We start from the raw sequence: 27,600 nt of genomic DNA on the forward strand, positions 1-27,600 counted from the left end.
CCACTGATGAGGCATCGCCTGAATCAGTTTTTTAACGTTCTGTTTCTTTGGATTTATGATCTTGCCGATAAGAGACATACGATACTCTTTTATGACAAATGAATCATCCTGTTCAGTTAAAGAAAGAGCTGTACAAGCCTTCTTTTCTAAAGCAAAAAAAATATTGTTGTGTGAATCTCTTTCCTTTTTACTTGTTTTCTCATTTAATTTCTACAACTACATCAAAAAATTCTACAAACTAAATTCTGCAGTAAAATTTCTAGAGCTACAGTCCAACTAATCACCCCTATTATTATGTAGAAAATAATTGACCCGATTTCTCTCTCTATTTTTTCTACCTTCTCTCTAAAAGTTCTTAAACTAAAGTTGCATCTCCGGTAGCCGGTGGGCTTGTGCCGGTTACCAATCGTTTTTGTCCTTTTGTTTTTTCTGTAATATAGTTCTTCGCTAGGCGATCAAAACTTCCGCATGATTATCTACTTCGCAAGGCGAGCTTTTGAAGTGTTCCTCTCTAATCTAAATCAGAGTAGCTGCTGCGTATCAATCTCATTTTTCTCTGATTTGAGTGAGGATGAATAAAGTCTATGGTTATTTAATCGGAGTTTGTTCGCCTTCTCCTTCTTGGTTGTGACTCTTGCTCCATTAAGCTTGGAGGCTTTGATTCTCTATCGTTACTTGTTATTCATCCTTGCTTCTTAATCTAGGTAAGAATCAATCTTCACTTTTAGTTTTTAAGCAGAGTATCTCCAAGGGTTAAGAACCGAGACGAAAGTGAAAGTGAAAGTGATGGTGAGCCAGTGTAGATTTCAGATTAGTCGGAGTTTGTCTATGAAGATGTTCTGGCGAGACTTTATTACTGACTCGTTGAAGTTTTTTACTGGATTTACACTAGCGAGTTGAAAAAGAAGAAGCTTTCAGGCTGGCAGCGATGAAGAACGGAAAGGCAAGTAAGCAGTTCAAATCGGAGATGGAAATAGAAGACTTTTCCAGCTAGTTTCTGGTGAAGTCTCTGGTCGCACCACCACTGTCTCTAGAATGTTCGATGGTCACGGTAGGGACACGTGTACCTCATGCAAGGAGTTAGTAAACGATGTTAGCTTTGTATGATGACACGCGTTTTAATCTTATCTTTTAAACTAGGCCATCCTTGGGCTTTTAAGTATTTGGATCACGGAATTTGTAACTGCTTGTAAAAATTGGACTTTGACCCCTTTTTTTTTCAACGGTTTTGACCCTTAATACAAAGATGTCGATAAAAAAATAAAAGAAAATAATAGACGAAAGATGTTTTAAAAAGGTGAAATATGTTTTAGAAGTGGCACCACCATTAGCAATCTTGCCGGTAAAAACAAATTCAGAAACAAATCCGATGAAAATAATCCCGCCAAACAATTTTTGTACCTCACCAAAATTTTGTTACGACTCCCAAAACAAAACTAAAAACCGCACACTGAGCGCGAGAATTTCAACTCGAAAGTTTATCAGAAATGGCGCTTTTGCTCTCTCCTTTTACATCCCCCTCTCTCACCCTCACATCTTGCTCCCCACCAAATCTCAATCTCTCTCTCTCTCTCTCAATTACTTTCTCTTCTCTCGGAATCTCTCCAGTTCCTAAATCATGATGGAGAAAGAGATCTGTGTGAGGATGACGAGAGCTGCGGCCAAAAGAAAGGCTATGGCCACGGAGGAGGAACGGGTCACCAAGAAGAGAGTGGTCCTTGGTGAGCTTCCCAATGTAGCCAATCTCAATCAGAAAAGAGTGATTCCGCAGCCCACAAAGAGTCTTGTAGCTCCAGCAAAGCAGAGAAAGACTGCCCCGGTGGAGTCAGGATCTGACATTGATGCTCGATCTGATGATCCTAAGATGTGTGGGCCCTATGTCTCCGACATCTACGAGTATCTTCGTGAAATTGAGGTACAAAAAATATTCTCAACTCTCTGTTTGGACTTAAGCATAGATTAGTTTCACTTTGAAGTTGTGGGTTTGGTCTGAAGAGTCTCAATTCAAGATTTTCTTTAAATTGATGATGATTATTATTGGATTGCTATGTGAAGTTGAAAGAGCTTTTTTTTTTTTTTTTTGAATTGGTGAAATTGTTCAGGTGAAGCCAAAACAAAGACCATTACCTGATTATATTGAAAAGGTTCAGAAAGACGTAACACCAAGCATGAGAGGTGTTTTGGTGGATTGGTTAGTGGAAGTCGCTGAGGAGTACAAACTCCTGTCTGAAACTCTTCATCTCACTGTCTCTTACATTGATAGATTCTTGTCCTTGAAGACAGTCAACAAGCAGAGGCTTCAGCTTGTGGGAGTATCTGCAATGCTTATTGCCTCGTAAGTATCTCTTGTTGCTAGTCATTGTCTTTGTATGAAGCTTATGAGCTTATTCTTTTTCTTGTTATCGGAATGAGTAGGAAGTATGAAGAGATAAGTCCTCCTAAAGTGGAAGATTTCTGTTACATCACTGATAATACATTTTCAAAACAAGATGTGGTGAAGATGGAGGCAGGTATACTTCTTGCACTCCAGTTTGAACTTGGAAGACCTACAATCAGTTCATTTATAAGGTTAGATTGGTGATGAGACACTGTGCTTTCGATGGCTTGTATTGTATGATTCATTGTCCTCATTTTGTGTGTGTTTTGCCTTTTTATGCGCAGACGATTCACAAGGGTTGCACAAGAAGATTTCAAAGTAAGCTCAACATAAAAAAGATTTGAAACCTGCGCTTTGTAACTTGTAGAGAGTCAATTGCTAATAGTATTCTCCTTCCACGCCTTTGCTGCAGGTGCCACACTTGCAGCTGGAGCCACTCGCTTGCTATTTATCAGAACTGAGTCTATTAGATTACAAAGCTGTGAAGTTTGTGCCATCTATGTTGGCTGCTTCTGCTGTCTTTCTTGCTAGATTCATCATCCGTCCAAAACAGCATCCTTGGGTAAGCATTTTCTTCTCATTGTCTTACATTTAAGTCTCTTGAATTAGATACTAATTTTATTTTGTTTTGATTGATGTTTAACAGAATCAAATGTTAGAAGAATACACAAAGTACAAAGCGGCTGATCTACAAGTGTGTGTGGGAATCATACATGACTTGTATCTGAGCAGAAGAGGAGGTGCTTTACAAGCTGTAAGAGATAAATACAAGCACCACAAGGTAATCAACATTAAAGTGATAACAGCATTTTCAACAAGATCATTTGAATAAGCATTGTTGATCGTTAATGTTGTTCCTTTTGTTACAGTTCGAGTGTGTTGCGACCATGCCTGTTTCACCAGATCTGCCCGTTACCTATTGGGAGGATGTTACCATTTGATCTGAACCACTCTTTCTTTTGTCTGAACTTTGCTATCTTTGCCAAATGTTGCTGAGATCGATTTGACGAAAGGTATCTCAATACAATACTGAGTAGTCGGTCAGATAGTATACAGAATCTACAGCTGAAGCTGGTGTAGCAAAGAACTCTTCGAAGTGAAGTGAAGGCAGCAACAAATAATTTGTGTTTTGTAATATGAAGATGTGTAATTTTTCATTCAAGTATCACTTTATATACATAATTAGTATATGTATCCTTGGAATAATGCAGTACAACTACCGAATATGATTTACGTTATGCTTTTTTGGAATGAATTAGTTAGTATAAGAGAAGTAAACCAACCTTTAAGCTTGAACCAAGAAAAAAGCCATTTTGGGAACAAAGAAGAAGTACGACACATGCGTTACAACACGGAATCACACGGATTCTCTTTTTTATTTTTTATTTTTTTATCTAGAATACGCCGTGAACAAAGCCCAACCTGTGCACTTTCTTATCTTCAGAAGAAGTCGATAAACATATACATAGAAAATGGGTTACACCCCTCTGCAAAGCCCATAAAATAAAAGATCCGGCCCTTTAAGCAGCCCGAAACGCCAGTTGGACTGAGCGGCTTCCGACCAAAGCAAAGGAGACCCGACCACATCTGCGACCTTTCAAGCTAGAATGGCTAAATGATACTGGTGAGCAGTACGTGAGGGAGCAAGTCACAGTTCTTCTTGCCATTGGCCACTATGAGGACGAAGTCCTATGCAACGTCCTTCCCATGGACGCAAGCCACATTCTTCTAGGACAGCCATGGCAGTTCAACAAGAAAGCAATGTATGATGGTTACACCAACCGCCACTCCTTTATAAGGGAAATAAAATCACTCTGGTTCCTTTAATTCTTTTGGAGGTTCATCAAGATCAGATCCAGTTGAAGAAGATTCGAGGGAAAGAACCTAAATAGCCGAACCTGAGGTTTCTCCTAAGAATTCTAATTTCTTTATCGAGGAAAGTCAGGCAAGGAAGTCTTTGTATTCTCAGCAGCCATTTATTTTACCTATGTATAAAGAAACTCTAATGGCTTCTTCTGACCTTGCACCGGAGATTCCGAGTGATTTGATAGATGTTTTTCAGGAATTTTCTGATTTTTTTTTTCAGATGAGAATCCTAAGGGATTGCAACCGGTGAGATGCATAGAACATCAGATTGATTTTGTTCCAGGTGCTACTCTTCCAAACCGTCCAGCTTATCGAACTAACCCGGTGGAAACAAAGGAACTTCAAAGGCAGATTTGAGAGATTCTTGAGAAAGGCTACATTAGGGAAATACTTAGTCCTTTGTGCCGTGCTTCTTTTACTTGTACCTAAGAAGGATGGCTCATGGCGCATGTGTGTTGACTGCCATGCCATCAACAACATTACGGTAAAGTATAGGCATCCAATCCCTAGGTTTGATGACATGCTAGATGAGTTGCATGGTTCCTCTGTTTTCTCTAAATTTATTTGAAAAGTGGCTATCACAAAATTCGCATGAAAGAAGGTGATGAGTGGAAAACTGCATTCAAGACTAAACTAGGGTTGTATGAGTGGCTTGTCATGCCATTTGATCTTACTAATGCACCTAGCACATTCATGCCTTTGATAAATCATATCTTGCGGTCCTTTATTGACCATTTTGTTGTTGTCTACTTTGATGATATTCTTATCTACAACAAAAATTTTAATGATCATAAACTGCATTTGAAATCTGTTCTTGAAGTCATTAGAAGAGAAAGGTTGTTTGCAAATCTTGGTAAATGCTCTTTTGGAACAAATCACGTGGTTTTCTTAGGCTTTGTTGTAGGTGCTGATGGACTCAAAGTGGATGAAGATAAGATCAAAGCCATCCGTGACTGGCCTAGTCCATCGACCGTTGGTGACGTAAGAAAGTTTCATGGCTTATCTGGGTTCTACCGGAGGTTTGTCCAGAACTTCAGTACTATAGCAGCCCCACTCACAGAAGTGATCAAGAAGAATGTTGGGTTCACGTGGGAACAAGCTCAAGAGGAGGCATTCCAAATTCTTAAAGAGAAGTTAACTCAAGCTCCTTTGCTTACTCTTCCTGATTTCTCTAAGACTTTTGAGATTGAATGTGATGCCTCAGGCATGGGTATTGGTGCTGTTTTGATGCAGGAAAAGAAGTCCAATGCGTACTTCAGTGAGAAGCTTGGAGGAGCCACACTCAATTACCCCACTTACGACCAGGAGTTGTATGCTTTGGTAAGGGCTCTTCAAACTTGGCAGCATTACCTCTGGCCGAAGGAGTTTGTGATTCACAAAATTCACCAATCTTTGAAACACCTCAAGGGCTAGCAGAATTTGAATAAGAGACACACACGTTGGGTCAAGTTCATTGAGACCTTTCCTTACGTTATCAAGTACAAGGAAGGTAAGGAAAATGTGGTGGCTGATACCTTTTCTAGGAGGTATGTTCTTCTTTCAGTTATTGAGACTAAGTTGCTCGGTTTTTGAATTTATCAAGGATTTATATGCAACTGATCAGGATTTTAAAGACATTTTCAGAAAATGTTCCAAGACGCCTTCTCGAAAATATTATCAAATGTCTGGAATTTTATTATTTGATAACCGCTTGTGTATGCCCCCAATGTTCTTTGATGGATTTGTTTGTCAGGGAAGCACATGGAGGAGGCCTGATGGGACATTTCTGAATCAAAAAGACACACAAGGTGGTTCATGAGCAATTCTACTGGCCGAGCTGATGAGGGACATGGAACAGATTTGTGCCTGATGTGTGGTTTGCAAGAAAGCCAAATCAAAGGCATTAAACCAAGGTTTGTACTCAGCTCTACCCATTCCATCTCATCCTCGGGTTGACATATCTATAGATTTTGTTCTTGGATTGCCTAGGTTTAAAGCTGGTAGAGATTCTATCTTTGTGGTGGTTAATAGATTCTCTAAGATGGCCCATTTCATACCTTGTCATAAAACCGATGATGTTGTGCATGTTGCTGAACTATTCTTTAAAGATGTTGTTAGGTTGCACGGAATGCCTAGGACAGTTGTTTCAGTTAGAGATTCTAAGTTCCTAAGCTATTTTTGGAAGACTTTGTGTCTAAGCTAGGAACCAGGTTGTTGTTTTCTACCACTTGTCACCCACAGACCGACTGTCAAACTGAGGTTGTGAACCGGACCTTGTCAGCCTTGCTTAGGTCCTTGGTTAAGAAAATCTTAGGCTTTGGGAAGAATGTCGTTTCCCTTATGTAGAATTTCCATACAATCATTCCATGCATTCTTCTACTACGTTTTCTCTATTTGAGGTTATTTATGATTTCAATCCTTTGTCTCCACTTGATATTTTGCCTTTGCCTTTGAGTGAAAGAGTTAGTACAAATGGGAAAAGGAAGGCGGAGACTATTCAGAAGCTGCATGAGAAGATTTGTGCCAACATTGAAGCCAAGACAAAGATCTATATGAGAAAGGCAAACAAGAAGAGAAACAAGGTCGTTTTTGAGGAAGGTGATCTTGTTTGGGTTCACTTAAGGAAGGAACGGTTCCCGGAAGAGAGAAAGTCCAAACTCATGCCTCGAACTGATGGATCATTTCTGATCCTTAGGAAAACCAGTGAATATGCTTATCTGCTTGATTTGCAAGGTAAGTATGATATTTCTCCAAGTTTCAATTTTCTGATATATCTCCTTTTGTTGCAAATGATCCAGATTTGTGGACAAATCCTTTTGAAGAGGAAGGGAATGATGCGCCTCAGTACATAGATCCGAACCAGGATGGCGATCATGTTGCTCATCTCAGCCCAACCGAGGTTTCCCCTTCAGATCAGGCCGACCGTACCAACCATGCTGTCTACCGCAATGGAGCTAAGGATTGATCCACGACCTGACGATGGAACTGACCGACCCACATGAGTTATTTCCCGACCAACTCGTCAAGTTAAGACTGATATTCGAGCCAGACTTCACTTGGGACGTGTGTGGGAACCGAAATTCGCACCGTCGATTTCTCTTGAATTAGGAAAGTTAGGAAAGCCCCAATTTCCCAGAGGTCCCGAATATCTGCTAAACCACACGTCAAGCAATCAAGAACACAAAAAGACAGACGGGAAAAATATGAGAATCGAAAAGAGAAGGAAATTGGTCTTATTCCGAATCTGCATATGAGCGTTACAACAAGGTAAACGTCTTGGCTGCTAGAGCTGTCGGCGAAATCCCCTAGTTCTAGCACCTAAGATTGCAGAAAACCTAATTGAGTCGCATGTCGAATAACAAAAATAAAAATTTGCCTAAATCGTTCTAAGTATTGCTCTGAGTAAAAATTCTTGTGTCCTCTCGTCCCTTCAGCTTCCATACCCTTATATATTCCTTCTAAGGCAGTTTATCGCTTCGCGGGAAATATTCCATTTTTCTTCGATCTCTGTAGTTATCTTCGGAAATTTGACATTTATCTTCAGAAACTTGACATTTATTTTCTTTTGGGCGACAAATGATAAACCATCATAACGATTGCGCTTGGTTTCATAAAATCATAAGTAGGCTCTTTGCCGTGTTCTGGCCTTTTCTGGGCCGTTTTCTGACTTTGGCGTTTTTATGATTTTATAATAAGAATGCTTCAGAAACGACGTCAATTCCGAAGAACATTCAAATTCCTCGTATAGAGTAGGCAACCTTGGGTGTTCAGCTAACTATAGCTGTTTTATACGATCAATCTGAATGTTCTTCAAGAAAAAACGAGTTCTTGCGGTTTTTAAATCGTAAAGTTCCAATGATACCTCCGACCGAGACGAAACAATAATGAGTTCTATGCAATCTCGAGAGAGGAGTTACAAGGACGAGGTGAAGACGGAGTTCGATCGATCCAGCTCGGCGTTCGCCGAATCGGATTGGTCCAGCTCGGCGAACGGCCGAGCTTAATCCATGTTCGATCCAGCTCGGCAGTTCGCCGAGCTGAATCCGCATTCGATCCAGCTCGGCCATTTGCCGAACTAGACTTGGTCCAGCTCGGCGAACGGCCGAGCTGAATTCCACGGATCTAGCTTGTTAGATTCGACGAACTGATCATTAGACCTTTGATTGTTTTTTCCGTTCATTCTTGAGTTCCTTTTTGTTTTTATGGAAGAGAAGTTTTTATCGGAAGTTTTTCCGATGTTGATTTCGTCGTAACCGATTTTGACCCCAACAATTAGGCCCCCAGCTCGTTAGGATCGTGAGGTTCTTGCGAGTGGCTTAGACATGTTTTAATAAGTTAGACGGAATCGACTATCCGAGAATCCGAAGATGAATAGTGAATCTTTTTGCCTATAAATAGTTGGAGTAAGTTTTCAAATTCTTTACTTTCTCATTCCCACAAATTTTCTTCCAAAGAAAATTCTTTGCTCTCTTCTCTTCCTTTGAAAAAATCTCTTCCTTTTCCTCTTTTTTTTTTCTTTTTGAGAAGGAAAGATCATGCTTTCAAAGAGAAAATCTTCCACCAAGTCTCGTTGCGATCGTTCTGTTCCTAACGGTTCTAGCTCGCAGCATGTCAGGGTTGTGCCAAAGGTGGAATTCTCGGCCGACTCGATCGATCCTGAAGAGATCGATGCATACTGGACGGCTAAGGGTGAAGTGAAACCTCCCATTGCTGTGCTATGGGCTCCTCCCCCTTTTAAAACAAACCCTATGGCCGGCTATCCGAGCAGGAGTTGTCCAAATGGGCTTGCGGCCATTAGACGTTTCTGCAGGATTCCTGAATCAGTCGAGTTTCGCATCCCAGAAGGTGGGGAAGTTGCACAAAATCCGCCCGAAGGCCATTTCATGTGCTATGAGGTGTACTTGATGCAGTGTCATCTATGCTTCCCTATCCAGGAGCTTATCGTACAGCTTCTTAACCGTTTCAACTTGTCGATCAGCCAGGTTAATCCATGCGTTTTACATGTTGGAATCTTGCACCTCATACGAACTGGGAATCACCCTTGACGCTGATCATCTCGAGGCCTTAGTTGAGCCCCGATGGTCTACTTCACTCATAGTCCAAGTGAGGCCTCGTACGAACATGGCGATCATCTCGGAGTTCGTATCAAAATACCATTTTTGGAAGGAGCAGTTCTTCTTTGTCCGTGTTAGCGATGCCTCGGTGGAAGCGAGCGCCATCCCCATGTTTAGGACTTGATGGGAGAAAAAAGGTATTCTTGATTTCGAACGTTTGCTATCTTTGGTTTCGACGATGTCTGATCTTCACTTGTGTTTTTTGTTTTTTAGTGTCCGCGTCTTTCTATCCAGTGCCCGAGGGATTGCTCACCGTTCGAGAGTTATTACACGGACGTCCATGCTTCTGGGCGTACTTTTCCCCAAAGCGGGTCTGTTGTGCTGTCGCGCTCTACCGTTCTCAGTTTCAGCCGGACCTGCCGATCGAAGAAGGGTCGGAGTCTAGTATGGATGGATTTATTCCATATGTGCCTCAGACGAAGAGAGACAGGTCGAAGCCTCGCAATGACAAGCATCTTATGGTCGATGAAGACGTGGTTGACGGACAGCTTTCTCCTGATAACATACTCAAGGACTATCTTAACAGTTAAGCCGGTGGAAGCATCGGCGAGCAGTTTAACCTCGACGGGTTGTTTGAATTCGACTTTCCTCCAGCCGAGGGTGGATCCAAAGAAGTGCCAGATTTTTCCAAGGCGGCGAGGATGGTCAATGGGGTAGGTTCTCATCTTTGGAAATTCTCGGGTTTTGTTTGGCCCTAAGCTTTACTGATTTTAAGAATTCTCGCAGGGCTTTCTTATGATAAACCGAGCCCTCGATACGAACAAACAAGAGGCTCAGATGGCTCGATTCAAGGCTTAGGTGGCTGACAAAGAGATTGCTCGTTTGAACGATGAGTTGGAAAGTTCTCGTGGTCGTGAGAGAGAATCGTTTGAGAAGGAGGTCAACCATGCCTATAGGCGAGGGAAGAGAGAGATAGTGGAAGTTATGAAGAGCCTTCGTGATAAGTTCTCGCAAAAGTTTGGAGAGCTCTAGGGGTGCTACAATGCGCTCGCGAATTATCGCGAGTGTCATAGAACCGTGGGTGGTTTGTACCTTACGCAGCTTCCCGACTACTCGTTTACTAACGAGTATGCGAAGCAGACCGAGAATATGGCCAAGAAAGACGAGAAAGACAAAGATTTAAAAATTTCTGAGGTTGAGGAAGAGATTTGGGAGCAATGGGAATCAGTTCCCGTTTCTCCCGACACGGTGGAGGCCAAGACGGGAGATCCTGGAGAGGTGGGTGTAGTGGACAAGCTGGTGGCTCCGCTTAATGTGAACGACTATTCGATCGGAAGGTCGATCAGTGGGGACTTTGATCTTGGCGATTGACTGCAAGGTTCGCTGTGATTTGTTCGGAAAGTGTTCCCTTGACTTTGTAATTTGTTTCTGTTATTTGTATGTGTGCTGGCCCAGTATTGCCGTTTTTTTATGTAATTGGACTGGCCGAGTAAGTCCTTTTTCCGGCCTTGTGTTTGAACCATGCTTTTATAAAAAATGAGGTTTTTAAGGATGTTTGGATTTTTTGCTAAGTGTAAGGAGAAGGTTTCGAGTTGTCATCTCGTCCTTCACCTCTTTTTATTTTGGTGGATCATCGAACTCGTTGCTCATTGAATCTCTGAGTGTGCTTTTGGTTATGGACAAAGAGGCATGCTTTCAGGATCTTGTATCTTTTCGATATCATGCCTTGAGACGTTAGAGACCAGTATGATGGGTTTAGGGTAAGACCTAGGTTTACTTTCGGTTGAAGGCTTTTGCGATGACTAATCGGCTGTTGTTTAGCCTATTGCGATTTTAACCTGACTCTATTCCGCTTTAAAGTCCGCGATAAGTTCTCGGCTTATACGACTTGTATGGTAGGAATCGAGCATCTCTTCGAGGAAATTTTTTAAGTCTCCCGAAAGTGCTGACCCAAATTTTGGATTTCTTTTATAGCAGGCTATCTTATCCTAGTCGGATGTAAGAAGCCTATCCTTAGGATGGATCAAAATGTGTTTGTTTAGGACGGCTAATGTGCTATGCGGGGCCAGTCGACGAGCGTTTGTAATTTATAGTCGCGAACAGACTGAGAGCATGTTTCTGAAGATCTAAGCGACGTCTCACTTTTTTTTTGAAAATGTACTGTTAGTGATATTCTGAGTATCTGAGACCGGGGTCTTGTGTTCTGGTCGGGGGTTGGAACCGACGGTGGGACCGAAACAATTTTGCCTATGAGTTTTTGTGATGGAATCTGTTGATTCCGGCCATGCCTTAGTCGATGTGACGAAGTTTTTTGTTGGATAAGTTAGTGTGGAGTTGATCCATTTCGAGGTAGGATGATTTGTTGCGAGTTTCTGCTTTTTAGTTTCGTACAATAATCATTTTGCTCGTCTTTGGATGTTTCCCGAAAGTACAAGAAGATGTTTTCCAAAATAAGAGAGATATTAACAAAGTTTTATTGCCGAAAAAATTTCAAAAATATTGAGTACAAGGCAAATATTTCAGAATGCGAGAATATACGAGTATTCATATATGTACCCACTCCCCCCCCCCCTCCCCCCCCACTTTTGGAGAGGGTGGATACCTGAACGGCTATTGCGGGGATCAAGCCATCTCGTAGTTCTGCTTTTTGTGCGAGTGTGTTTACTCGGCTATTGCGCCAATCGCGTTAGTTGCAGGATCGACGACTTTTACCTGGTTTGTTTCCTCTGGTTGGGTAGAAGCGTTGGGCTTTGAAACTGGTTGTTCTTTGGCAGTTGCTTGAGTTGACGACTCTGGATCGATGACGACTCTGGATCGTCTTCTTTTGAAATGTTTTCAGTAGACCCTTGAGTTAGCTTTGCCCGTTTGGGTTTCACCATCGAGACGGTCGTGATATGCCGTAGTTTGTGTTCGGGCAGGAAGCAGCGTCTCGACTGTGTCTGGGATCCCCAGATTGCAGCAATTCCGTTATGAGTTGGGAATTTGATGCCTAAGTGATAAGTCGACGGGACTGCTTTCATAGCATTCAACCAAGGTGTGCCCATGATGACGTTGTAGATGGCTGGGTGGTCAACGACTGCGAAATCGATGATCTTCGTGACTTCTTTCACCGCAACGGGTAGTTTGATCGATCCGAGTCATAGATATCGTGCCCTCGAAACCGGTTAGCGGTTTGGGGGATGGTACGACTTCTCCTAGCTCGACGTTTATTCTTTTAAGAGTGTCGCGGAAGATGATGTTGACCGTGCTGCCAGTGTTGATGAGAACTCTTGTGACCTCGAGATCTTTTATCACGAGATCGATCACAAGCGGGTCGCGGTGGGGCTGATCGATCCCACCGGCCTCTTCTTCATCGAAAGTGATCACTCCTTTTGGGAAGTCTCTAGGCGCGGACCAGGTTAGCGAATTTTCGCTTGCCTCAGCCCTGCGCTCATAAGTTTTGATGGCGGAGATGGTATTGCTGCAGTACTGCGATCCTCCAATGATCATATTGACTATGCGGCGACTATTGTCATTGCCCTTCTCGTCATGCCTTCTTCCGCGCTTTTCTCCTGATTGGTTCTCTCGGAGAGAGTTCTCGGTTTGAGGAGTTTTATCGTTTCTCGGAGGACGGTCTGAGTCGCCGACGAGATCTTTTACGCTAGATACTTCGGCGAGTTCTCCTGCGAGCAGCTTTGCGGCACACCTGGCACCGAGAACCTTGCAGTTTATGGTCGAATGGCCGCGGGCCTGATGAAAGTCGCAGAAGGCGTTCTCATCGTAATTCGGATTACGAGTCCATGTGTTTCTGATCCGACCCGGGATCCTTCAATGAAGCTTTCATGAGCTTCTGTTTTTGCGATAAGATTTTTGTCTCTTCTTCGATGGTTATGTAGTCTGTGGCCTTATGGAGATCGTCTTGAATCATACGCGGCTTATCCAAGGTTATCCACTTCTTAAAGTTTGACTTGTACCAGAGCGTTTTACTGAGTGCGTCTACTGCCACTTTGTGGCTTATTCTGCTGACTCTAGCCATGACAATCTTAAATCGTTTTTTGAAGTCACAGAGAGGCTCGTCCTCTCCTTGGGACATGCTCCAAAGATTGACATCAGAGGTTTCTCGGTCTATGTACATAGAGTAATGCTTGAGAAACTCCGAGGCGAGTTTACGAAAGCTTCCAATGGAATTCCGCTTCAGGCGGGAGAACCATTCGAGCGCTGCTTCTTGGAGGTTTTCGATGAAGAGGCGGCATTCGCCGGCTCTCCCCATTGCGATCTGGAAAGCTTGCAGGTGTGCCTTTGGGTCGGTTGTTCCATCGTAAGGCTTGATCTTTCCAGGGTCCAAAACCCTAGTTCCGGTGATACGGGTGGTAAAAGGCAATTTTCGAGATTCCTCGAGCAGCAGATCGATATCGAGCGCGGTGCTAGTAGCGTGGTGAATCTGAGATTTCACCGCTCTGATTTCTGCAGACGTTTTCATGAGATGATCGTGGATCTGGGATTTCTTGCTAGCAGGTTTCCGATTTTGTCGGTGTTTGCCGCGAGTGTTCCGAGTATGCTCCTCCGCTAGTTCTTCATGTTCGTCCCAGAAGACAGCTTCTTCTTCTTCGGTCATAGGATTATCGAACTAGGAATCATTTTTAGTCGCACGACTCTTTGTACGACGCGGATGCACGTCTGCCTCGTCCGTAGGTTTGGACTGACTGCTAGAATCCACATCGACGCGCTCAGTTTCTCCGTCTTCCACGATGGGGGGGGGGAAGATCTCCCGTTTTTTTCCGTGTTGGCGCAGGGGTGGTTTCGTCGGGAATTTGCCCTGACGTTTCCCCTGCACGTTGCCGGACCAGTCCAAAGGAGTCGCGAAATCAAGTCTTCTTCCGCGGATTCGGGTTGTCCCGCGCGGATGGACGGCCCTGCTTCTTGCCGTTAGGTTTTCGACCTATTTAGCGAGAGAACTCATGACCTTGTCTCGTTCTTCTGACTTCTTTTTGAAAGTCGAGAACATTTTTTGAACCTCCTCGAACGCTGCGGTGTTGAGGTTAACCATTTTCTCGCTGCTGGAGTGCTTCCAACGTTGTCGTTGACGGCGTTGTCGTCGACGGCGTCGCCGTCACGAGTTTGTTTGTTGTTGAGATCGCCATCTGACATGTCCGATCGAACGTTGGTGGCTGAGAGTTAGATTTTTCCGTACCCCCCCCTCCTGCTAGCGCCAAACTGTGGGAACCAAAATTCGCACCGTCAAATTTCGTTAAATTAGGAAAGTTAGAAAAGCGCTAATTTCCCAGAGGTCCCGGATATCTGCTAAACCACACGTCAAGCAATCAAGAACACAAATAGACAAACAGGAAAAATATGAGATAAAGAGAACGAAATTGGCCTTATTTCGAATCTGCGTATGAGCATTACAACAAGTTAAAGACCTTGGCTGCTAGAGCTGTCGGTGAAATCCCCTAGTTCTAGCACCTAAGATTGCAGAAAACCTAATTTAGTTGCATCTCGTATAACCAAAACGAAAATTCTTGTGTCCTCTCGTCACTCCAGCTTCGATCCCCTTATATACTCCTTCTAAGGCGGTTTACCTTTTCCCTTTCTGCCCTCGGTCGAGTTTATCGCTTCGCGGAAATATTCCATGTTTCTTAGATCTCTGTAGTTATCTTCGGAAATTTGTCATTTTTCTTCGGAAATTTGACATTTATCTTCAGAAAGTTGACATTTATTTTCTTATGGGCGACAAAATGATAAACCGTCGTAACGACTGGGCTTGGTTTCATAAAATCATAAGTGGGCTCTTTGCCGTGTTCTTGCCCTTTCTAGGCCGTTTTCCGACTTTGGTGTTTTTATGATTATATAATAAGAATGCTTCCAAACGACGTCAATTCCGAAGAACATTCAAATTCCTCGTATAGTGTAGGAAACCTTGGGTATTCAGCTAACTGTTGCCGTTTTATACGATCAATTCGAATGTTCTTCGAGAAAAAATGAGTTCTTGCAGGTTTTAAATCGTAAAGTTCCAATGATACTTCCGATCGAGATGAAACAAGAATGAGTTCGATGCAATCTCGGGAGAGGAGTTACTGATATCACTCAAATTACCCTAAGAAGTGATTTATACTCTCTCAAATAAGAGGCTGAGTTGTAGTACTTAGGGATCGAATTTACATGGAGCTAGGGAACCTAATGGATCTAATATGATTTGTTAACTAGGAAGTTTTTAGAATTTAAAATGTAAATTTGCAGTTTTGGTTGAGCAAGTAATTGCTCGATTGATTGGTTGAGGTTTTGGTCTCAAAAGGAAATAGTTAGACTTAGGGTTTCTATTAAGGAAACTTGGAATTATAATCCTATAGATGCCTAATGAGTTGCATGCATGATAATGTAAAGCTCAACTGTCAATTCAACAAGTCCATCAGCTATCGCATGTTTGAACTCGTCTATTAACTAGATCTAATGACCCAAACAAATGTGTTCGATCAATAGCAGTGTCGATCGATAATCCTATAGGGGTATCGATCGATACACCTTTCGCTCCATCGATCGATTATCCAATATGAATATCGATCGACGCGCTTCTAGTTAAGCTTTATGCGCGGGTTGAATAAAGCTTACTAAGCTCACTAGATCAACTCTCGCCTTACTCTTAGCAAGAAACTTAGCTCATTTAGAATGTTTTCAAGATGAGAATGAAACTCTCGCTTTTATCTATCAATCCTAGGGCAAGTTCTAGGTAGCTAATCTAGAAACAAGCATTAATGAAAAATCCTAATGACAATTACCACAACTCAGCATTCTATAGTTGGGGCTAATCCCTGATAACCTATTTAAACCCTAAATCTAACAGTGGAACTACTCAGACATGGCCAAGCAATTCATGAAAGCAATTAGGTTAGAAAACTTCATAGAATAGTAAAATAGATATTAATGGAGTTCCAATCACAAATTATAACTTTGGATCTTCTCTCCAATCTATTACAATCCTAAAACCTTTTTCTGAAAGTAATAAAACGAAAAACATAGAAAAGCACACTTTGCCTCTAACATGGTGGCAAGGCTTATATAGTTAGGTTAAAACTCGTCAAGGGTAATCTTGTAAATTGGTGAAGACTTGGGCTTCAAGCCGGCTGTGACCAAACGGGCTTTCTGCGCGCTATGATGTCGATCGTTGTTAGAGTGTAAAAATCGATCGATATTCCTCCTCCAATATCGACCGATGGTCGAGCTCGATGGTCATCTCGGGTGCTTGCTCCAAATATCTCCAAAATGCTCCAAAATAATCACTTATCTCTAAATCACTCATGATCTTATAAATATAATAAATAGACTCTATAATATAATAATAGATAGTATAAACACGTATAAACCATTGACGAAAATGGGTCAAATCCATAGTCTATTAGTTACGAGGATGAGGTGAAGACGGAATTCGGTCGATCCAGCTCAGCCCACTAGAAGAAAACAACGGTATTCTGACGGACATTCCGATGGAAAATGAATACCTCGGAATATCCCGAGGAATTTCCAAGGAAATTCCGAGGAAACACAAAATTTGGTTTCCTCTGAATTTTCTCGGAATATACCGACGGAATTCCGAGGAAATATCATTCCGTCGGAATATTCTTATGGAATACCGAGGAAAATTGTATTCATCGGAAAAAATCGATGAATTCCGAGGAAATATTATAGACGTTAGAGAGCCGTTGGAGAGCCGTTGGGGGATTTTAAAAATTCCGAGGAAATTCCGACGAACTAGCCGTTGGCATCGGAATTCCGCCGGAATTTCCTCGGTCTGTCGGCAGGATTTCAACTATAAATACAAGCACCCCTCTTCCTCTTCATTCACTCCATATCTTCATCCTCCCTCTCACTCTCTTTACACACGAATTTGATTCATAAAAAACATGTCTTCTTCAAATTATTTTCGTTCTTGGATCGATCGACCTCATTTGGATCCGAACACGAGATTGCTTACGGAAGAATACCAACGAGGTATAACCGAATTCATGGGGTTAGTTCACCGACAACCGGAAGCAAAAACAGATATGTTAAGATGTCCTTGCTCTAATTGTAAAAATAAAAAGGTTATTAAAGAGTGGGATGTTTGGACTCATCTATATTTGAGTGGGTTTACACGAAGTTACAAAATTTGGTATCATCATGGGGAAACTGATTATGAACATGGTAGTACTAGTACTAGCGAACCTCAGCCAGCGGTTAGATTAGAAGAACCAATTAGAACGGATGTAGATTATGGTGTAGGTACTGAGCAGATGGTAAATGATCATTTTAGAGGGGAAGATTTACCCAACGCAGAAGCTAGGAGATTTTATGATATGTTGGATGCTGGAAAGCAACCATTGTACGAAGGTTGCAGAGATGGTCATTCAGCTTTATCATCTGCTACAAGATTGATGGGCATTAAAACGGATTATAATTTGGCTGAAGACTGTGTGGATGCGATTGCTGATTATGTAAAAGGTATTCTACCCGAAGATAATGTAGCTTCTGGCTCATACTACGAGGTTCAGAAACTCGTTGCTGGTCTTGGTTTATCGTATAAGGTAATAGATGTATGCAGAGACAACTGCATGATTTATTGGAGGGCGGATGAACAGCGGGTTCATGCAAATTTTGTGGGAAGCCTTGTTATAAAGATACGAGTGGAAGAGTTCCAGTGCCATATAAAAGGATGTGGTATTTGCCTTTGACGGAAAGGTTGCAGAGGTTGTATCTGTCTGAACGCACAGCGCAACCAATGAGATGGCATGCGGAGCACTCAACAGATGGTGAGATCAGACATCCTTCAGATGCAAAAGCGTGGAAGCATTTCCAATCAAAGTATCCCGACTTTGCGTATGAGACAAGAAATGTCTACCTTGGATTATGTACTGATGGCTTCAGCCCGTTTGGCAAGAGTGGAAGACAGTATTCTCTATGGCCAGTCATTCTTACACCATACAACCTACCCCCAAACTTGTGCTTGCGACGAGAGTTTTTGTTTCTCTAGATTCTCGTTTCCGGACCAGAGCATCCTAAGAGATCACTTGATGTGTTTCTTCAGCCACTAATATATGAGTTGCAACAACTATGGGCTCAAGGTGCTGAAACATACGATGTTTCGTATAAAGAAAACTTTCAAATGCGGGCAGTACTAATGTGGACAATAAGTGATTTTCCAGCATATGGTATGTTATCTGGATGGACAACGCATGGAAGGCTATCATGTCCATATTGTCAAGATAACACTGATGCTTTCCAACTAAAACACGGAAGGAAAACGTGTTGGTTTGACTGTCACAGGAGATTTCTACCACCAGATCATCCATATCGTAGAAGTAGGAATTTGTTTACGAAGAACAAGAGGGTGTTTGACAGTCCACCTCCAGAAATTTGTGGGAAAGATTTGAAGACACAACTGAGATTTTGGTGCAGAAAGGACGCCAGACGTCGGTGGACATGAGCGTTTTCCGGTAGATGGTGTTGGAGACCTACATAACTGGCACAAAAAAAGTATTTTCTGGGATCTGCCATACTGGGAGGATCATCTACTAAGGCATAATTTAGATGTCATGCATATTGAGAAGAACTTTTTTGACAATCTCATGAACACGATCCTTAATGTTCAAGGTAAAACAAAGGATAATTTGAATTCAAGACTGGATTTAGTCGATATATGTGCTCGTTCAGAACTTCATTTTGATGAGAATGGTAGGGCTCCTTTTCCCATATACCGACTTGATGCAGCGGGAAAGGATGCGTTCTTTGATTGGATTTCAAACGATGTGGAATTTCCAGACGGTTACGCATCTAATATGCGTAACTGTATCGACAGAAAGGAAGGAAAGTTTACTGGCTTGAAAAGCCACGATTGCCATGTAATGATGCAGCGCCTCCTTCCGTTTGCCTTCAAGGAACTATTACCACGAAATGTTCATGAAGCAATTGCAGGGATAAGTGGTTTCTTCCGCGATTTATGCACGAGATCAGTGACTCTTGAAGGTATTGAAAATTTGAAGACTAACATAGCCGTGATTCAGTGCAACCTTGAGAAGATATTTCCTCCCTCATTTTTTGATGTTATGGAGCATCTTGTTATTCACCTGGTAAGAGAATTGGAATTTGGTGGTCCTGTGCAGTATAGATGGATGTATCTGTATGAGCGGTATATGTTCCATTTGAAGAAGATGGTGAAAAATTTAAGTAGGGTGGAAGGTTCTATAGTCGCACAGATGATCAATGAAGAAACTTCAAACTTTCCCGAGTACTACTTTCCAGCAGAAGTTCAGACCAAAAACAGAAGACCTGCTCGGCATGATGATAGAGGCGAACGGGCAACATATCATGTTACGGTTCCAGACATTTTCACAGACGTTGGACGACTTAGCGGAAAACCAAAGGACCGTCGACTTACTGATCAGGAGCGCAGTCATTTGCAAATATATTTGCTCACCAACTGCGAAGATGTTCTTCAATATGAGAGGATTTTCATGGCAGAAAAGCGGTTCGAATATAGATACGCCACAGAGGCCGAACTAGAAGAAATGAAGCAGAGAGAATTTGGTGGATGGATGTTTACTTATGTGAGTGCTGGTTTGGCCAGAGGTGAAACATTTGATGATTGGATACGCGAGATGGTCGTTGGACCAAACTTTGTTGTGAAGTCATATCCGAGATTTTGTACTCGATGATATGCATTCACAACTCAGAAGAGGAGACGTTCGAGTACGACTTATGATGCTGGCGTTTGTTCTGCATCAGGAGATGATGTATACTACGGACACATACATGAGATTTTGGAAATCAAGTATTTGGGCATGGTTGGATTGCGCTGTACTGTTTTCTATTGTGATTGGCACGACAACACTCCAGATCGAGGTGTGAGAACAGATGCATTTGGTGTTACATCAGTAAATTTGAGACGGAAGCTGCAATATTATGATCCTTTCATTCTTGCTTCTCAGGCCGATCAGGTTTGTTATATCAAGTACCCCCGGGTAAGGAACAGAGATGATCCATGGGTTACTGTTACAAGACTCAACCCGAGAGGCCGAGTTCAGAGAAGTTCTGAGCTGGAAGACCCACTACAACCAAGCACATCCGGCAACTTAAGTGCAGCAGAAGATTTAGGTGGAGTTGGGCTTGTAGTCTATTTAACCGACTTCGGAGAGGAAGCCGCCGTTCACGTAGAGGATGAACCAGTGATTGGAGAGTTTCACCAAGATCCAGATTCAGATTCATCTGGTGATGATGACTCGGAAACAGACTAGCGTCGACCTTTTTTTTTTTAAATATAAATACCGAGGAAATTCCAAGGGCAAATAGGGTTTCCTCGGAATAGACCTTGTCGATTTAGGGATTTGATTATAGATTCCTTTTCCTCGGAATTTCCTCGGAAAATTCCGAGGAAATTCCGACGAAGATAGGGTTTTCCTCGGAATTCCCTCGGTATATTCCGAGGAAATTCCGAGGAACTAGGGGTTTTAAACCGAAAACAACGTTTTGCGGATTGAATAACACGTATATAACCTTCATTAAGTGTCTTAACCAGATTATGAAGTCAAAATTTGGTGTTTTACCCAATAACAAACACTTTTACGATTGCATGAACGAAAACCACACAACATAAGAGAAACACTTATACACTATAAATGGAATACTTACAATTATTTTTGAAATTTTGTTATTTCATGGTTTATGATCATCTATACAAAGAATCCTCAATGGTATGCATTATAATTATATAAGAAATGAAATACGGCGAAAAAATCGATGTTTTGAAACCCCAAACCCTGGTTCCTCAGAATTTCCTCGGTAATTACCGAGGAAATTCCGAGGAACTAGGGGTTTTAAACCGAAAACAACGTTTTGCGGATTGAATAACACGTATATAACCTTCATTAAGTGTCTTAACCAGATTATGAAGTCAAACTTTGGTGTTTTACCCAATAACAAACACTTTTACGATTGCATGAACGGAAACCACACAACATAAGAGAAACACTTATACACTTTAATAAACGGTAAAGGGAATACTTACAATTATTTTTGAAATTTTGTTATTTCATGGTTTATGATCATCTATACGAAGAATCGTCAATGGTATGCATTATAATTGTATAAGAAATGAAATACGGCGAAAAAAATCGATGTTTTGAAACCCCAAACCCTGGTTCCTCAGAATTTCCTCGGTAATTACCGAGGGTATTCCGAGGAAACCTGGTTCCTCGGAATATTTTCATTTAACCGGGTAAACCAAGCCGCCAAATATTTCGAGAAAATATAATTAATGATTTCCGAGGAAATTCCGACGGAAATGTAAAATATTTCCGACGGATAGTTTCCGTCAGACGCGTCATTTTATTAGGTCGAACCAGATCTTCTTCCCCATTTCTCTCTTCCTCTCCGCGCCGAACTCTCTCTCCCTCTCACGATTTCCGGCGACTCCACCCTTCTCTCTCGCGATTTCCGGCGAATCTGCCCTTATCCTCCCCCATAATCATGTATGAACCCTATCCACTCTCTTAGGTTAGATTTGTATGGTTTTTAAGTAGATTTGATGATTTTGGAATGAGATTTATAGATTTTTGTTAGGTTGAATGGTAGGATTGTGTAAAATCGAGTTTGATTATGTATTTCACTTGATTTGGATTTTTTTTTTGGTTTTTATTAAACTATTTATATTTTTGTGATTAAAAACTATTTTTTAACTATTTTTTATTTAAACTGTTTTTTTATTAAAATTATTAGAACTATTTTTTAAAAATGTTTTTTTTTTAATTTACATGTCTTATGATGATCAGACCCGGCCTCGACCGCGTCGTAGCCGGGGTGGTATGGGGAGCCAGTCTCGGGGTTCGTCCAGCCATGTTCAGGATTCCGTTTCGCCCCACAGCTCCTACCATACATCTCCCTCTCCATTACCCGCTCCTGCTGCTCCCGCTCCCGCTGCTGCACCGGCTCCTGCTCCTCCGGGTCCTCCGGGAGTGATGAGTGTTGCGGAGTTGGTTCGACAGCCCAGTCGTGACCATCTTCCCTATCTCACTGAGTATCCACATGGACAGGGTCAAACATGGTAATTAAACTTTTATTTTTTTCCTTAAAATTTGATTCATTATTAATAATTTGTTCTTTTTATTAGGTTCAACCGATCCGGGAACGGGATCAGCGCATGGATCAACCGTATGATGTACTCGGCCCTCGACAAGGGACATCCGACTTTCACTGACTTCCCTCCCGAGAAGCAGCATATGTGGTTTCGTCAGTTTGCGGTAAGTATTCTAATTCTTTACTTATATTTTTAATTTATTATAACTATTTTTTGTAATTATTAAACTATTTTCTATATTTATTAAACATTTTAAATATTATTAAAACTATTTTTTGTAATTATTAAACTATTTTTGGGATTTATTAAAACTATTTTTTTAATTATTAAACTATTTTTTATTTATTAAAATTTTTTTTTGTAATTATTAAACTATTTATATTTTTGTGCTTAAAAACTATTTTTAAACTATTTCAGCAAGAATTCAACTGGAATTCCGATGATACGCTCTCTATCTATCACCACTTCGTCCATAAAGTTATGGACAACTATGGGAAGCGGATGTACGAGTGGAAGAAGAAGTGGGAAGTAAACAAGGTAGTTTTTAATTTATTAAACAATTTTTTAATTTATTTAACTGTTTTCTTTTTTTTTTAATTAAAAGGTCCCAAAGTCGATGAACGACATGGTCTGGAAGGAGTTGTGTGCGCATTGGGATAAGGAAGAGACGAAAGAAACTTCTTCCACCAACTCCAACAACTGCAGGAGCGACCGTAAAGGGAAGGGCATCTACAAGCATAACTTGGGTGCTCAATCTATTGCCACTCTGGGGGATCGCATGGTAAGTTCAACCGCTTTTTCTTCAATTATTTAAGTTTCAAAATTTTATTTTTTGAGCATTTCTTCAAATTTCTAATGTTTGTTTAATTTATATTTTTTTCAAGGCGGAAGAAAATGAGGGCCATCCGGTTGATGATCTCGCCCTAATGAAAAGGGCGTATACCAACAAGAAGACCGGTCAGATTGATGATGGTCTTGTGAGGGACGTGGTCGACCTGGTCCAAAACTCAGGTGTATGACGAAGCGTCTCAGCTTCAAACCGATGATGACAATTCGACGGCTTCGACCAACTTGTCCCGGGTTCGAATCAACGAAATCGTTGAATCGGTAAGTTCTTTTTTTCAAAGTTCAATTCATTTATTTCTTGATTTTTATGTTATCATCTTTTTATATTATTTAAATTTGGTTAATTAATATTTCAGACGGTTCCAAAGAAGAAGGGACGTTTGGTCGGTTTGGGTCGTCGCTCCCGGTCGGCTGCTCCTTCTTCTGCACCACCGCCCTATGTTGATCCAGAAGTACTTACGGCTCAGCTGAAGGACAAGGATGATCGGATATCTGCGTTGGAGGCTCAGATGGCAGCTCAACAGGCGGGCTATGAGACACAGAAGAGACTGAACGAGCAAATGATGGAGATGATGAAGAGGATGTACCCGAACGAGGTGTTCCCGAACATTCAAGACCCGTAGATTTTTTTTTTTTCCAAAAACTCGGAATGTTTTATTTAACTTTGAATATTATCTAATATGTTTTCAGTTTTAATTTTAATTTTATATTTTCGAATTTAAATTTCAAAAATTTTAATTTTTTAAAAAAAAATTAATTTTTAAAAAAAATTAATTTTCCCGAAATTCCGAGGGAAAGAAGTTCCTCGTAATTTTCCGAGGGACATAAGTTCCTCGGAATTTTCCGAGGGAAGGAAGTTCCTCGGAATTTTCCGAGGGAAAGAAGTTCCTCGGAATTTTCCGAGGGAAAGATGTTCCTCGGAATTTTCCGAGGGCCAGGTTCCTCGGAAATTCCCGATGAACATTCCGAGGAATGTTTCGTCGAAACTTCCGAGGATTGGACCATAGGAATTCCATCGAAATATTCCAAGGAAGGCGTCCCTCGGTATATTCCGAGGAATCTTCCGACGAACTTGGTGTCCTCGGAGTTTCCTCGGAATTTAGTTTCCTCGGAATTCCGTCGGAAATTTCCGACGGAATTCCGAGGAAATATGAATTTCCGAGGAGATATTTCCGAGGACTTTTTTTGTCGGTATGTCCTCGGAATAGCGTTATTCCGATGACATGCCCACGATTTTTTCCCTCAGTATGCCGATGTTTTCTTGTAGTGGCCATTCACCAAACCAGCTCGGCGAACAGCCGAGCTGAATCTGCGTTCGATCCAGCTTGTCCGTTCGCCGAACTGGACTCGGTCCAGCTCGACCGTTCGCCAAACTGGACTTGGTCCAGCTCGGCAAACGGCCGAGCTGAATTCCACAGATGATCTAGCTTGTTCGATTCGACGAACTGATCATTAGACCTTTGATAGTTTCTTTCGTTCTTTCTTGACTTCTTTTTTTGTTTTTATGGAAGAGAAGTTTTTATCGGAAGTTTTTCCGACGTTGATTTCGTCGTAACCGATTTTGACCCCAAAAACGTGAAGAAACCGAAGACGACTGAAGCTTTTCACTTTTGGCCCTTTTGGTTTGTACTGCATGTCCCGATGATCGTTCCCGCGACCTTGCTGCCGTGTTTGACCCCATGATGGACTTCTCTCTCGTCCATTTCTCTAAGACAAGGATTCTTAAGCTTTCTGGAGACTTGGCCCATGCTGGGACACAACTCGTTCATGAAGGACACCCGGCGGGCCGTATGAATTGTCCAACACACGTCCTGATCCTTACCGCCATGGACCCATCTGGGTCGGATGAACCTGGACAGTAGGCGAATGGTCTCTTTGACCAGTCCGCAAGAAAACAAGAGTCTTTGAGTCTCTTTATTATTTTCAGTCAAATTTCTATTTCCTAGATTTGTTTTTCCACAATTTCTTTATGCCTTTTTTTGACTACATCTAGTATAAATATGTAAACATTCTTCATAAGTAACCAATCAATTTTTCCTTCTTTTTTGAGTTTATGTCCTTGTTGTTCGTTTAAGAACACTTTCATTGTTTCTTGGTGCGTAATATCCAAGTAAACAGCCTCTTTTTTGTTGGACTTGTGCGTCATATCAAGCAGCAACTGGAGTTGGGAATATCAACAGCCTTCCGCAACTGTTGTCTGATCCTTTAATCCATTATTTCTCACTCGATCCGTTCGAGAACATATCCGTTTACAATCCGGTTGAGTGATTCTTATTTAGGGCGTATCACAGAACATCTCGAAGCAGACTGCAACCAAAACCACATGCTAGTCACAAGCCCTATCAACACTCCATCAATGATAAGACCGACCCTAAGAAAAGTTTTCTCTACGTTCTAGACGAAGATGAGATGCCCAGATCAACGGTAGTCGTCTGAGAAAAGAGATGGAACCACTGGGACAGCATCACCGAGGAAAAATCGCAGACCCCCGCCGGTTCCTCTAGTTCAGTAGACTTGGACTTATTTTTCGTGTATCATCAAGTCAAGGGACACAATACGAAAGAGTGGAAGAAACTCCAGGAAGCCTTACTCGCAGCATTCAACAGCTGCAATGCGAACTTTGAACCACCAAAGCCAAGGCCAAAAACAACAAAAGCTGGAGCAAGAACAAAGAAAACAACTCCTAGAAGACCCAAGGCAGAGCCGCACATGGAGAATCCCAGCAGAACAACGAAAGGTCTGCCTCTCAGGACCGAGACGACATAACCGAGAAACAGAAAGCACGTTCAAGTAATCACCGCTAGGCCCGAGACCTCATCCGACGAAGAATCACAGCCGAGGGACCTACCCGATATCCTCAGTCGTATATCCATGCGACCGAGAAATGGCTTGAACGACTCGAAAGATATACGAACCACGATCAATAATGAAAAACAGAGAAAACTAGGCCGTCCCGATGTTCTCCCTGAACTAGAACACATGAGATGGACCCTGAGTTCGTCAATATTATAGGAAAGTCGCACTTTCAAGTTGACGATCTTAGGAACAAGCTCAACTCCAAAGTCGATGACTTAAGAAGCAAGCTTAACCAACCAAAAGCCTGGATGCACGAGAGCCCAATCAGTCAAACGTCAAAAACAGGACCGGCGATCTACAATCTCAACTACAAGCCAGAGGTTAGTAATACTACGATAACTATTTATATTCAAATATGAGTACTCAGCTAAACATATATGAGTTGTCTTTAATTTCAGCATATGGAATCATTTATGTTCTTGTGGCGAGAGAAAACAACTTTGCGTTGTTGGAAACCAAATCGTGTAGCTTTCATGACATGACATGTTGGTTCTGCTTGCGATTAAGCAATCATACTCGAATGTTTTGGCTAACAAAAGAGGATTTGTGAGGGATGAATTCATGTAAGCTTATGGGAATAGTGAGCTTTCACCTCAAGGACGAACAATAAAAGTTTGGGGAGTGGACATTGACCGTATTTACTTCCCATTTTTGTCAATGGTAATCACTGGATCTCCATGTGCATAGACATGAATAAAAGAAAAGTTGAGGTTTGAGATTGTTTTGGTGGTGATTATCGAAGCCTAGCTAAAGAAGTTGCTATCATGTACCGCAGATTGTGAAGGCGGTTTAGCCTTCAGCCACCATGAAGCATCTTACCGTGAACCCATAATCCGTCATCCATGTTCCAATGAAACGTAGACTAAACAAGACTTGCTGCGATTGTAGAGCATATTCCATAAAAATGTTGGAGTGTCATCTAGTTGGACTGGACATCTCTTTGGCTGATGATCAGAAAATCTTGGGTTGTCAATATAAGATAGCGATTTCTATTTGGCAGGCTGCGAATGATCCAGAATTGGTTGATCGTATGTCGAAGTATGAGCCACCTAAAGTCGATCCTTTTGATTATGTTGATATAGTTTGAAACTTGCCGTGTTTTCATCTTTGTGTACATAAATTTCTTTTAGTTTTTGGTTCACGTTTGTCTTAGTAGCATTTGAGTTTCAAATCACATTTTTCATTTATTCTAATTATTTTCTGTCTTTATAATAGTTTTGGTTTTGTTAAAAGACACAGCAGTGGTCATTGTGATTAAAAATTGTGCTGTTAAAAATTAAAAAAAAATGCAACAATAAATACTAGAACCTATGTTGTATGTCACATTAAATCCAGTAAGCGTCCACTGTGCTATCATGTTATATTGCCAATGTGCTTTACACAAGTGTTTTTAAACTAATATAAACACTTAATTTTTTTTTTTGTTGTAAAATACAAGTATTGATGCTCAAACCCCGGTTGGGAGGCTTTTTAAAATAGCGAGAAACCATTATGCTATATTACATTAGTTGTTTAGTTGTTTTGTCTTTGGTTAATATTCTTTT

At 41.5% G+C, this 27,600-nt stretch overlaps 2 protein-coding genes across 3 annotated transcripts; one reads left to right on the forward strand and one right to left on the reverse strand.

Moving 5' to 3' along the window:
- Positions 1 to 382: 382 nt before the first annotated feature.
- Positions 383 to 3,621, forward strand: LOC103868712 (cyclin-A3-2). Of its 2 annotated transcripts, none has more exons than XM_033292075.1 (8): positions 383 to 704; positions 804 to 1,915; positions 2,103 to 2,335; positions 2,416 to 2,568; positions 2,662 to 2,695; positions 2,790 to 2,939; positions 3,024 to 3,158; positions 3,247 to 3,621. In XM_033292075.1, the coding sequence occupies exons 2-8, from the start codon at positions 1,619 to 1,621 to the stop codon at positions 3,316 to 3,318; spliced, it is 1,074 nt and encodes a 357-aa protein (XP_033147966.1). In that variant the 5' UTR covers positions 383 to 704; positions 804 to 1,618; the 3' UTR covers positions 3,319 to 3,621. The 2 variants fall into 2 exon arrangements, with proteins under 2 accessions (XP_033147966.1, XP_009145034.1); XM_009146786.3 differs by having other exon boundaries at positions 893 to 1,915.
- An 8,724-nt stretch (positions 3,622 to 12,345) lies between these two features.
- Positions 12,346 to 13,870, reverse strand: LOC103868775. Its single transcript, XM_009146843.1, has 2 exons — positions 13,050 to 13,870; positions 12,346 to 12,961 (listed from the first exon to the last, which is right to left on the reverse strand). The coding sequence occupies exons 1-2, from the start codon at positions 13,868 to 13,870 to the stop codon at positions 12,346 to 12,348; spliced, it is 1,437 nt and encodes a 478-aa protein (XP_009145091.1).
- Between the last annotated feature and the right edge of the window lie 13,730 nt (positions 13,871 to 27,600).

Source organism: Brassica rapa, chromosome A05, assembly GCF_000309985.2.
Source record: "Brassica rapa cultivar Chiifu-401-42 chromosome A05, CAAS_Brap_v3.01, whole genome shotgun sequence".
Taxonomy (NCBI): Eukaryota; Viridiplantae; Streptophyta; class Magnoliopsida; order Brassicales; family Brassicaceae; genus Brassica; species Brassica rapa.

What these genes read in the sequence shown, in the direction of transcription:
- LOC103868712 (XM_033292075.1), top strand. Translation starts at nt 1,619, where the DNA reads ATGATGGAGAAAGAGATCTGTGTGAGGATGACGAGAGCTGCGGCCAAA. An exon ending in TCTGCAATGCTTATTGCCTC is followed by an intron (nt 2,336 to 2,415) that starts GTAAGTATCTCT and finishes CGGAATGAGTAG; the next exon opens with GAAGTATGAAGAGATAAGTC. An exon ending in TTGCACAAGAAGATTTCAAA is followed by an intron (nt 2,696 to 2,789) that starts GTAAGCTCAACA and finishes CCTTTGCTGCAG; the next exon opens with GTGCCACACTTGCAGCTGGA.
- LOC103868775 (XM_009146843.1), bottom strand. Translation starts at nt 13,870, where the DNA reads ATGACCGAAGAAGAAGAAGCTGTCTTCTGGGACGAACATGAAGAACTA. An exon ending in GATCAGAAACACATGGACTC is followed by an intron (nt 12,962 to 13,049) that starts GTAATCCGAATT and finishes TCTCGGTGCCAG; the next exon opens with GTGTGCCGCAAAGCTGCTCG.